The sequence below is a fragment of the Sinocyclocheilus grahami genome, unplaced genomic scaffold (genome assembly GCF_001515645.1).
Source record: "Sinocyclocheilus grahami isolate Dianchi unplaced genomic scaffold, SAMN03320097.WGS_v1.1 scaffold427.1, whole genome shotgun sequence".
Taxonomy (NCBI): Eukaryota; Metazoa; Chordata; class Actinopteri; order Cypriniformes; family Cyprinidae; genus Sinocyclocheilus; species Sinocyclocheilus grahami.
Genome location: NW_015505606.1, coordinates 766,503 through 778,716, shown reverse-complemented (window position 1 = coordinate 778,716; position 12,214 = coordinate 766,503). Strand labels below are relative to the sequence as shown.

General features: G+C 37.9%; 1 protein-coding gene across 1 annotated transcript; it reads left to right on the top strand.

The window, feature by feature from the left end:
* The first annotated feature begins 249 nt into the window (after positions 1-249).
* LOC107551561 (E3 ubiquitin-protein ligase RNF38-like) lies at positions 250-8,209 on the top strand. Its single transcript, XM_016233202.1, has 11 exons — positions 250-255; positions 353-546; positions 1,498-1,753; positions 2,308-2,487; positions 2,673-2,843; positions 3,464-3,625; positions 3,718-3,821; positions 3,916-4,003; positions 4,108-4,229; positions 6,125-6,224; positions 6,847-8,209. The coding sequence occupies exons 1-11, from the start codon at positions 250-252 to the stop codon at positions 6,907-6,909; spliced, it is 1,446 nt and encodes a 481-aa protein (XP_016088688.1). The 3' UTR covers positions 6,910-8,209.
* Positions 8,210-12,214: the final 4,005 nt, after the last annotated feature.

Sequence of the window (12,214 nt, the reverse complement as noted above, 5' to 3'; positions counted from 1 at the left end):
GACTTTCATCTGTGAAACACAAAAGAAAATATTTAGCATAATGTTTAAGCTGCTTTCTGTCCAATGAAGGCTGTCAAGCTTCAAAAAGCACTATAAAAGTAGTCCACATCTCATGTTCCAAGTCTTCTGAAGTCAAATAATAGCTTTGTGTGAAGAACAGTTTTAAAATCCACCATATATTCCATATATTCAAACTTAGCATGGCATATTTTAACATTTTTGTGTAAACTATTTCTGTAAGTGCGCCAAATGGCTGTAGTATCAAGATGTTTAAGCAGTGATTCAGTTTGAATATATGTGGTTTTTAATTGCAGATGAGTAATTGAGTGATTTACTGTGTTTTGTCCCTCAGACGGAGGATTCTCCTAGTCCAAAGAGACCGCGTCTTTCTCAGCAGTCTGTACTGGAGTTTACTTCTGCCCCTCCTTCCACACCCTCACCACCAATCAGACCATGGGAGCTTCCGCCAAGTCGCAGGCCACACCCCTATCCCCACCCACACTACCACCCTGAACGCTGCCACACACCTGTACGGCACAGACGCAGGTATGCTGTTGTTAGTTTTGACTGTTAGTGCTGATGTGCACTGAATGAGCTGACAGCTATTCAATGAAGGCAGTGACTTTTGTCAGGTGTGTTTCTATATCGCTTTTAAAGAGCATTTTAAAGCAGTTTAACAGATTGGATTATTGTATTGTGAATGACTATTTTAGAAAATGACTCATTTTGTGGTATAAATTCATAATTCTAGTCTCTTATTTTAGTTCGTTAGTCCCCCAGTGAGCAACTGGCTGCTGAAAATCCAGTTTGATATACAATACTGTATGTTCAGCTTTGAATGTATTTTAAAAGGTAACTTATTTCCGTGATAGCACATAGAAAAATAGTTTTTAAATTGTAATAATTTCACAACGTTACTGTTGTTTTAATTTTTTATATCAAATAAATTGGTAAGCATAAGTCTTCTTTCAAAAACATTTTTAAAAATGTTTAATTATTCCTTAATTTTGTATATGTATAGTATAAACTTATATGTGACCCTGGACCACAAAATCAGTCATAAGGGTAAATTTTTTGAGATTGAGGTTTATATATCATCTGAAAGTGTAATAAATAAGCTTATTTGTAATAAGCTTTCCATTGTTGTATGGTTTGTTATGATAGGACGATATTTGGCCGAGATACAACTATTTGAATATCTGGAATCTGAGGGTGCAAAAAAAAATTAAAAGTTTTTTGAAGCCTTTAAAGTTCTTAGCAGTGCATAGTACTAATCAAAAATTAAGTTTTGATATATTTACAGTAGGAAATTTACAGATATCTTCATGGAACATGAACAATGATTTTGGGCATAAAAGAAAAAGCTGTAATTTTGACCCATACAATGCATTTTTGGCTATTGCTACAAATATAACTGTGTGACTTAAGACTGGTTTTGTGGTCCAGGGTCACATCTGATTATTACTGTGTTAAATGAATGTGACTTTGCCTGTGCAGTCCTCCAGTGCGGCGTCAGCGAGGCTGGCGAGAGCGTCTGTCACGGCACCATCCCCCTCATGGGTCCCCGGGTGGGGGACAGGATGAAAACTATCGCCACCCTCCTCACCCACATTCGCTTCATCCCTATGGCCAGCCACCATCCCACCCTCCACCCGGCCTTGATGAGCCCCGGGCCTTTCACCCCCCCACGCTCTCGCCTCGGTTATTGCACCCTCCGCAGCAGGGAGCCATGGTGATGGATCTTCATGAGCAGGTTAGAGGGTTGGGGCAGGGTCTCTGTGGGATGATAACTGGGGCCGAAGGTACCCTAATGAGGTTTCCATCCAAGAAGGTTAAGCAGTCTCTTAAAATGTCTTGTATCATAACTTTTTTGTGTGGCATGTACCCCCACAGCCCCATTAACAGGGCTCAAGTACCCCTCCATCAACCAAAGCAGAAATGTCTTTATTTTAAATCTTATTATACTGGATATTATGTAGCATTTACGGATGCTTATTTCCACCATGGAAGAAAGGTTATTGCATTTTTTTTCCCCCTCCCTCACAATTGTTTTTTGTTGTTGTAATTGCTAGTTTATATCTCACGATTCTGACTTTTTTTTTTTTTTGGTCAGAATTGTGAGATTTAAGTTATTTTTCTTTTATTTGTTTCAGAGTATTAAAAAAATTGATTTTGGGAAGAAAAAAAAAGGAAAAAAATAAGATTCCATTATCATAATTAAAGTGGTCCTTTTTTTTGGATGGATCATTAATAAATCAAACAGACTCTTTATTCATTTAATTTTGTTTCTGTGTGTGTGCATTTTAGCTCCCTCAGGGTACTGTGCCGGTGTCGTATACACTTTCTCCAATGCCGCCCCATGGTCTACCTGCCCCCCTCTGTACGGGACAGCATCTCCCAGCATGCTCTTCTCAACAGCAGGTGCCCGCCTGTTCTGTGGTCTTCAGCGGACAGCAACACTATCCAATCTGTAGCATACCGCCTCCTGTAAGTAAATCAGGGTGTGAATAGGCCTAGATAGCATCAATTGATTTTGGTGAGCTCATTTGATTTGGTTGTATCTGCTGCCCCCCAGTGGTGGCAAGTTGTTACCTTCCTGTTTTGACCTTTGAAGTGTTTTGTAGTGGCTTGAAACTGATAGTCTAATGTCTATTTGTTTGTTTGACCTGCAGATGTTGCCGGCATGTTCAGTGCAGCATTTGCCAGTGCCGTACGCCGCATTTCCTTCTCTTCTCTCCAGTGATCCACCCTTCCTGCTTCATCCGCCGCATCTATCACATCATCCGCCCCACCTCCCCACGCCTGGACAGTTCTTACCTTTCCAGACGCAACAGTCTCGATCTGTGAGTATACAATAATATGCCCACACTTATTTTACTAGTTATTCCATTAACATATAACTATATGTTTATTATAGGAGTCTCTTATACTCAAGGCTGCATTTAGTTAATCAGAAATATAGTAAAACCGTAATATTGGGAGATATTATTACAACTGAAACTTACTTCTATTTAAAATGTAAATTTTTTTTTATTATTAAATTGTTATTATTATTAATGTTGAAAGCATTGTTCTGCTTAATATTTTTGTGGAAACGGATTTATTTCTTTTTTGGATAGATAGTTTAAAAGAAAATTATTTTTGTAGCATTTTAAATGTCTTTATTTTTTGATCAAGTCAATGCATCCTTGCGGAGTAAAATTTCTAATTTTTTTAATGAAAATCTTACTAAATCCAAACTTTTTTGGGTATATGTGTGTTTATTGTGTATATATGAAATATTTAAAGTAATATATTAATATATTAGAATATTTACAATGCACAAATATTTTATAATACGTGTTAATATTTATATTAATACTTGCATTCATGTTTTTACTATAGTTCTGCTACGCTAGACTAAAAAATATTTTAGAATTTAAAGTATTAGCATTAAATATGCATATTTGTCTTTTTTGACTAGCCGCTGCAGAGGATAGAGAATGAGGTTGAGTTGTTGGGGGAACACCTGTCGGTAGGTGGAGGGTTTAACTACCCTCATTCGGGGCATCCTAGTCCTCTGCCCCCTTCCACCCAACTGCAGTTCCTCTCCCATGAACCCCTGCCCCAGGAGCTCTTTGGAGTGGTGAGTGATCTTCATGCTTCATCACCTCTGCTCGCTGCGATCTAAACAAGCTGATGAAGGTTTTATGTGTTTTTCCTGTGTGTTCTCTCCAGCCGTATCCACACTTCTTGCCTCGGCGAATCACAGGCAGACGTTACCGCTCTCAGCAGGCTGTACCTCCACCTCCTTACCACCCAAGTCTGCTGCCCTACTTCCTGTGAGTTACACATGCAAACATACACCAGAGTGTTGTGTTGGAGAGCCAACGAGCTGTAGAATAATAATGTCACTGTTTCTACTTGGTGGGCCAGATCTGTTCTTCCAGTCCAGCCAACAGCAGTGGGTCCCACCATTAGCTTGGAGCTGGATGTAGATGATGGAGAGGTTGAGAATTATGAGGTGAGAGACTTATAAATATTTCTATCAAAGACATATCACTTATACTTTTCAGGTATACTTTTGTTTTGGTATTCTGTTTTACATGTGGTTTTGTGTTTGATTAGGCTCTGTTAAACCTTGCTGAGCGTCTTGGAGAAGCGAAGCCTAGAGGTTTGACAAAAGCCGATATCGAACAGCTGCCTTCCTACAGATTCAACCCCAGCAACCATCAGTCAGAGCAGACTTTGTGAGTACAAACTTAAAAACAAACAAATTATTATTGAACTAATAATCAAGAGACTACATATTAGGGTTGGGCCGATAGACGACGCCGATGGCTGACAAACATCACGATGTTGGGCCGTTAGGTTTTGGTTTTGTAAAGAAATTATGAAAAGTTGTTTTTCTTTTTTTTCCGATTGTGGATTCTTAATTAAAAAATAATTGAACGAATGATACATGGATTGTGCAAGTCATTTATGTTTGTCTGTGCGTCTGATCGCACGCTTGCATTGCTGTATATACATATTTATGGTTTTACGTGTAGGAACACTTTTTAAATTACTGCAATTAGATAATAGGTATCGGCCCACACTTTTGAAATTTACCGTGATCAAGGAGTGCTGAGGGAGTTTCAGCTCCTCTTGTGCTTTGCTCAGCTCACGTCTCCTCCATCAGATGTGGGAAAAAACAGTGTTGACTGCCCAGCAAACCCTGAAAGCCCGCTGGCCTGCTGCTGCTTAAGTGAGTTGTTTATTGCAATGTTCAGATTGTGACCAAAACAACTTAACCAAGGCCATTTTAATTATCTGATGGCGGCAACAATATTGGCCCCATTATCAGTAGTTATGCAGGAGAAATTTTTTTTCTTCTGTCTTCCATTCGTGTATACTCTCCCGCAATGCCTATTATAGGTTGTCGGCTGTATGGCTTTCTGGCATGAAGCTTGTTTGTAGGCATTTCGATTCTAGTGTCCACTCTTTGCTGACATAATATGCGGTCACTGACATGTAAGGCATCATGTTGCAGCTGGACCACATGTCAGTTGTCAGGGCCAAATATTCCATATCATCCAGCACTGCTGAAATATTTGTTCTGATGTCGTTGTACAACTTTGGGACTGCGTTCTTCGAGAAGAATTTCCGACCTGGCCGCTCATACTGCTTGTCAAATGTTTGCAGCATGGCTTTAAATGCGCTCTTCTCTACTGTATTAAAAGAAATCATTTTTTTGCTAGGTAGCGAGTTACAGCATCAGAACACTTATAGCTTGTACTTATTTGAACAATGCTTGAAATTTGGTATGACGAGCACTTCCTGTGTCTATTTGCCTCTTTAAGATGAATCGTTTGATGTATTCCCCAATTGTAAGTCGCTTTGGATAAAAGCGTCTGCTAAATGTGAATGTACACTGCTTCCATCTTTCACTATCACGCTTGTACTTTGTACTTTTGGCAATATATGGTTGGTTGGTCCATATTTGTTTTGCGAAGTTCAGTTGTGAGATGATGACGGGAGTCCAGTGGAAAAAGTGATTGACGGGTGGTATTTTGTGTTAACTTTATTTATGGGTTTGGTTATTGGTAAAACAAAGAACATGCGGGTCGGATCGTGGGTGTTGGATAATAAATGTATTGAAATTTACAATAAAAAAAATAATTCAAATAATTCGACATCGCCCAACCCTACTACATATATACATGAATATTTGTACTCTTAAAGGGGTAGTTCACCCAAAAATAAAAATGGTCATTTACGCTCCCTCATGTTGTTCCAAACCTGTATGAGTTTCTTATGTCAAACATTAGATATTTTGAAGAATGCTGGTAATCAAACAGTTGATGGTCCCCATTGAGTTCCATAGTATTTCTTTCCCTTCTATCGAAGTCAATGGGGACCAACAACTGTTTGGGTCTTCAAAATATCATCTTTTGTGTGCAACACAAGGAAGAAACTCGTACAGGTTTGGAACGACATGAGGGTGAGTAAATGATGACAGAATCTTCAATTTTGGATGAACTATTGCTTTAAGGAAATTCGAAGGAAAAATGTCTGTTTAGGCTTTTTTTCTTTTTAATAAATTAACAAACTCTTGATGTTGAAAAAAGTATTATAGTAATATTTTCCCCCTCTTTCCCTGTAGGTGTGTGGTGTGCATGTGTGATTTTGAGTCCCGTCAGCTGTTGAGAGTACTGCCCTGTAATCATGAATTCCATGCCAAGTGTGTCGACAAATGGCTCAAGGTAAGCAATCTTGCAAATGTATTAATTTAATGTATTTTAATAATTCATAATAATAGTGGTAGTAGTAATAGTATTTTTGTTATTATACCTTTGATAAATTATGTGAAGAATTTTCAGTAGTTCTCAACCTTTTAACTCAAAGGTCCCCCTTTTTAACACAATATTCACAGCCTCTCCGATATAGGCCACATTTCTCAGATGTGTTTTACCACAATGCATGTATTTCAAGAATTTAATAGATAGATAGATAGATAGATAGGAGTTAGATTTAGTTTAATGTATTAATTGGGGAAGTCGTGGCCTAACGGTTAGAGAGTCGGACTCATAACCCAAAGGTTGCGGGTTCGAGTCTCGTACCGGCAGGGATTGTTCCCCCAACTGCTCCCCGGGCGCCGCAGCAAAAATGGCTGCCCACTGCTCCGGGTGTGTGTTCACGGTGTGTGATGGGTAAATGCAGAGCACTAATTCTGAGTATGGGTTACCATACTTGGCCACATGTCACGTCACTTAAAATTTTAAACACTAATCTTAAAGCCCCCTTGGAGGTTGAGAACCACTGTCTTAAGTTGTAGCCATATATTTCTTAGACCTATTTGACAATCTATCCTCCTCTGTCTTCTAGGCTAACAGAACCTGTCCTATTTGCCGAGCAGATGCCTCTGAAGTCCAGCGGGATTCCGAGTGACGCTGCTCACCGAACACACATATACACACACACACGCGCACACACCAAACACTTCAGTCATTCTCCTACCCTGTTACATTCAATTAACTCCCACATGCATAATTACTCCTCGCACACAGATGACTGCTGCAAAAGATTCATAAAAACTTTATGCATCAAAATCATCGTTTGCTATTCATCTATGAATATCCAACTGAGACTCACACACAAACACATCCCTTTGGTTGTTTGATCACTAATTCTTTGAGTGGAAGTCCAAAGATTATGGTTTATATTATCATTCTGGTTATGTTCTGGTTCTGATATTGTTTTTTTTAAAAATATGAATATATATATAGTTTAGTTCTCCCCTTTGGGAGCGGGTGTTGTATGTTGCAGTCTTGTGTGTGTGTGTGAGTGAGTGAGTGAGTGAGTGTGTATGTGCACTAACATTCCCGGCTATGTGAGCACACTGTGGTGTGGTGGTCTTTACGAAGGTTAATGTTGTGAGCATGGGCTTTTATATTTTACCAACAAATATAGCTATATATAAATATGTATGTATGTATCAATATAGAGGGACAAATTACAAAATTCATACTTTTTTTTTTTTTTTCCCCCCAGAAAAAGAATTATGGAACTATCTTTTTCCAAAAATGGAACAAAAGATTCAAATTATATCTATACATAAACCGGGGCTTTTGGGTTGGTCTTGCTCAATTATGATTTAGCAGTCTTTATAGAATTGGAAAACTGTGAGATGTGTGTGTGCTTTTGTGTGAAAGAGAGTGTGTATTAGAGAATCAGTTGTTTGTTATTTATCCCATATGTATGGTACAGAACACTGGCTTGTCGCTCTCACTTTTATTCTTGTCTGGGATTGGCTGAGGATGCGCACTGACATGACATGTGATTGGTTTGGAGGGGCAGTGGAATATTCTCCAAGTTCCTATTAGATGTATCCTGCTGCAAACATTTTTTCTTCGGTTTTCTTTGCCGCCTGTCACGTTTGCCATCTACAAAACACAAATAACCTTTTAAAAAAACATTTAAAATATGTATTTCTAATCCATAGCCAGTCCTGCAGATTGATTATGTAATCAAAGCACCACTTTTCTCATTTAGCACTTGGTGTCATAGTTTACCCAAAAATGAACATTTGTGGAAACTTTACTCACTCTTATGAATTTTCTTCTTCTGTTGAACACAACATATTTTGAAGAATGTTGGTAACTCAGCAGTTTACTTCCATGGTATTTTCCCCCCAAACTATGGAAGTCAGTGGCTACCAACAACTGTTATGTTACCAACATTCTTCAAAATATTTTCTATTGTTCTCAACAGAAGAAAGAAACTCTTGACGGGCTTGCAACAACTTGAGGGTAATTCTAAACTAAATTCTAGAGGGTAATTCTAATTCTAAAAATAATGGAATTTTCTTTTTTTTTTGTGAACTATCCCTTTAAGACTTGCATTTCTTAAAATAGTGATTCTTCATCTTTTTAAACCCAAGCTAAAGTTAAATTTTTGCAAATTAGTCATATGTCAGTTAACCTTGTATCAGTGTTACCCACAATACCCCTGAAACCCAAAATTAGCGGTCACTTTTAATTTAGGTCATTATTTGATTTCATATGCCTTAAACTTTAGTAATCAAGGACTCACTCATGGATATGTGTATGTACAATTCCTGTTCAAAGAGAACCGATTATATCGTAGCATTTCTGTTTCTTTAAGAAGGGAAACGCACAGATTCTGCAGGACAAAATGAAGGGCAACACACACAGAAAGTACCTTCCCTTTATCCCTGCAAGGCTCTTGGTCTTAGTAAATGGTTTACGTCTCTTGTCCTTTCATTTGCTCTCTCGCTGCCCTCTCTATTCAGTTTTTTTTTTTTTTACAGCCTTCCAGTTCGCTCACTCATACAGCCTCCATAAGGCTGTTATAGCCATTCATAGCCGTGTGCGTTACTTTATAATGAATGCCTGAGATGCGTTATGACCTGGAGGGGTGTTTGTGTGCATCGTTGTTTTCTGTCATGCATTGTTATCGTTATGAATGGATATAACTGCCTCTGTGTCGCATTATGTAGGCTCTATGACTGGTGTAGAAAGTGTCATATGAATTGTGATGTAGTCTCCGAGCCTGCAGTGTCTTAATGAGAGATGGGGCAACACACACAGAAAGTACCTTCCCTTTATCCCTGCAAGGCTCTTGGTCTTAGTAAATGGTTTACGTCTCTTGTCCTTTCATTTGCTCTCTCGCTGCCCTCTCTATTCAGTTTTTTTTTTTTAAACAGCCTTCCAGTTCGCTCACTCATACAGCCTCCATAAGGCTGTTATAGCCATTCATAGCCGTGTGCGTTACTTTATAATGAATGCCTGAGATGCGTTATGACCTGGAGGGGTGTTTGTGTGCATCGTTGTTTTCTGTCATGCATTGTTATCGTTATGAATGGATATAACTGCCTCTGTGTCGCATTATGTAGGCTCTATGACTGGTGTAGAAAGTGTCATATGAATTGTGATGTAGTCTCCGAGCCTGCAGTGTCTTAATGAGAGATGCCTTTAAACCATTCTCCAGTGTTGTCCGCTTTAGTGTCATAAGTCGAATTCATGACCAGAAAATTATGAATTCTTTATTCTTTGCAAACAACAAATGTGCATTACCTTGCTTACTTAAATTTGTCATTCTGTGTTATAGAAGTTTTATTTTTCCCTGCTTGGTACAATAGCAGTTACCTCAGTTTTACTATTTGTTTTTTCCCCTTATTCTTTTGCAACACCAATAAGAGAGCTTATGAATTCTCTTGCATTTGTTTATTGGTTGTTTTAATTCTTACCATTAAAAATACAATTGTATAATTTAACATGTTGTAGTTTCATATGTATAATATCTGTAACCAAAATCATTTGAAGGCTTGATATAAAAAATTTTAACAAACATTTGTACTTTTTTTTTTTTTTTTTGAGAGATATTACTAGTAATGCTTTAAGTAGTGCAAATTATTTTTTTTCTTTGTCTCTGACCTCTATTCCCAGTCTTTTGGATTTCATAGGGTGGCTCAGTAATAAATGTATAATGTTCTCTTCCTTGACCTTTTCTTTTTTCCATTCATTCTTATCCCATCTCTTTATCTCGGTTTGTTTTCATTCTCATGTTTCAAGTTTTACTGCTTGGTTAGGAGTATTTCAGCCCCTTCAAAAATGAAAAAAAAGCAATTTACACTGGGGGAAAAATGGCATCGAAACAATTTTTACTTGGACATTTTTTGAATGATAAAAAAACAGCATGGAATTCTGAGAATGAAATTGTATTTTCTTGTAAATCGTGCTCCAATGATCTTTATTTACAATATAAAAAAAAAAAAATCTGTATGACGTTATACTACAGGACACAAACATTTATAGCTGAATGTCTAAACTAAAAGTTAATGCAGGATTTAAGAAGCAAGGTTTTTATAGAATATCAACTTAAAGACTTTGAATATTGTCCACTTTCACTGTATGAAAGAGCATCTCAGACATTCTGGTTAACACCTCTGTTATGTTCAACAGTAGTAGTAAAGTCATATACTGTAGGTATGGAATGAAGTGAAGGTGAGCAAATTATGACAGAAATTACATTTTGGGGTGAATTATCACTTTAACTTGTCATTGGGATGTACTGTATACATGCAGAAATGCATCCATAACATTTGAAAATGTCTCACTCATCAGCAGATTAATAATTCACATTAAATCACTGGTTGCCACTGGTATCAAGTTTGCCTGGACATGAAAATGTTTAGCTCATAGTCAATGAGCTAAAAAGCTGCTTTATACAGACTTTTAATGCTGTATAAATTTGTTTATGCCAAAGTAATTTCATTTACACCAATTTATGCTTAAATCAATTTTTCTTATTGCTTCAGACTATTCAGTTATTCAGACTAGTTTGAGTCCTGTTTTAAAGGGGTCATAGGATGCCCATTTTCCACAAGTTGATATGATTCTTTAGGGTCTTAATGAAAAGTCTGTAAGATAGTTTGGTTAAAATTTCTCAGTGGTAGTGTAAAAAACACCTTTTTTTTTTTACCCTGTCAAAAACAGCTCTTTTCAGATCAAACCGTTTTTGTAGCATTTCCCTTTAAATGTTAATGAGCTCTGCTGACCCCGCCCCTCTCTTCCTAGCTGCTCTCAGAGAGACTGCTTACTTTAGCCACATTCATCTTGAAACTTGCTAAATAAGCACATTATTAGGAAAGGCGATTTGCAAAGATTCATTACAAAACATTATACTCACTTCTTCTGTAGATGAGGCTGGCTCGTGAATGATTCGCGCGAACATAGACGCATTTAAGCAGATCAGGGGGGCATTCCTTTCAGAAACAAATGTAATCCACTGCGTCTTCAGCGGCTCAGATGTCGGGAGTAAATGACGACTGCTGTGTTCATTATTACATCCAACAACAGAACACCTCAATCGCTTGTTAGGAGTCATTCTTGTCTACATCTGCTCCAGCGGTGAAACAATGGTGGACTGATGATAGCTCACTCAGAGCGGGTCTAAGGTAAGACGCCAGTCCAGTCTGTGCTGAAACGTTACTGTCAATCAAACTATCGTGGGAGGGGCCTGTTTTTGTGACGTCACACAGACAGGCATCTGAGATCGGCTCGATTTGAGAAAGAGGTAAAGATTTTAGTAAGATTAAAAAAAAAAACACTGGGTGGATTTTTATCATTATAGGGTGGTTGTGTACACACACTGCCAACACACATTTCAGTTCAAACAACTTGTAAAAGCGCATGTAGCATCCTATGACCCCTTTAAGTCCAGTTAGATACGGATCTATGGAATAATTACAGGCAGCAGATAAATACAAAATAAAAAGTGTTGGCATAAGTCCTGATACATCAAAACAATATAGTTGTTCATAGTAGCCTACCACGTTTTTGTAAAGTGTCCAGAGCTTGTTTCTGGATGCTAGATGTAGTTGTTTTCGTTCTTTCCTCTAGCTTATCTTTAATATCACACCCATGTAAGCTCTTGGTCTGGAGTCATAGCATGGTGCTAAACAGGGAAGAAAGGAGCATTAGTTTACTATCACTCAGTATTAGGGTTGCCACCGTCCCTTAAAATACGCAATCGTCCCGTATTTAAAGGTAAAAAGCGATTTGTCCCGTATTTTACAAAGGCCAACACATAGTTGAATCAACAAATAGGTATTGTGCACTGTTTATAATACTAATCGCAATTATAATGAAATCAATTTCATAAGAAGTATTAGAGAGGTTCATTTTCACGCGAGCGCAGCATGCTCATATAGAGCTCACATCTGCCCTTT

Bases quoted from the DNA above. Each gene is read 5' to 3' on its own strand.
- LOC107551561 (XM_016233202.1), top strand. The intron at 1,754-2,307 runs GTTAGAGGGTTG...TGTGCATTTTAG, and splicing joins TGATGGATCTTCATGAGCAG to CTCCCTCAGGGTACTGTGCC. The intron at 3,822-3,915 runs GTGAGTTACACA...TTGGTGGGCCAG, and splicing joins AGTCTGCTGCCCTACTTCCT to ATCTGTTCTTCCAGTCCAGC.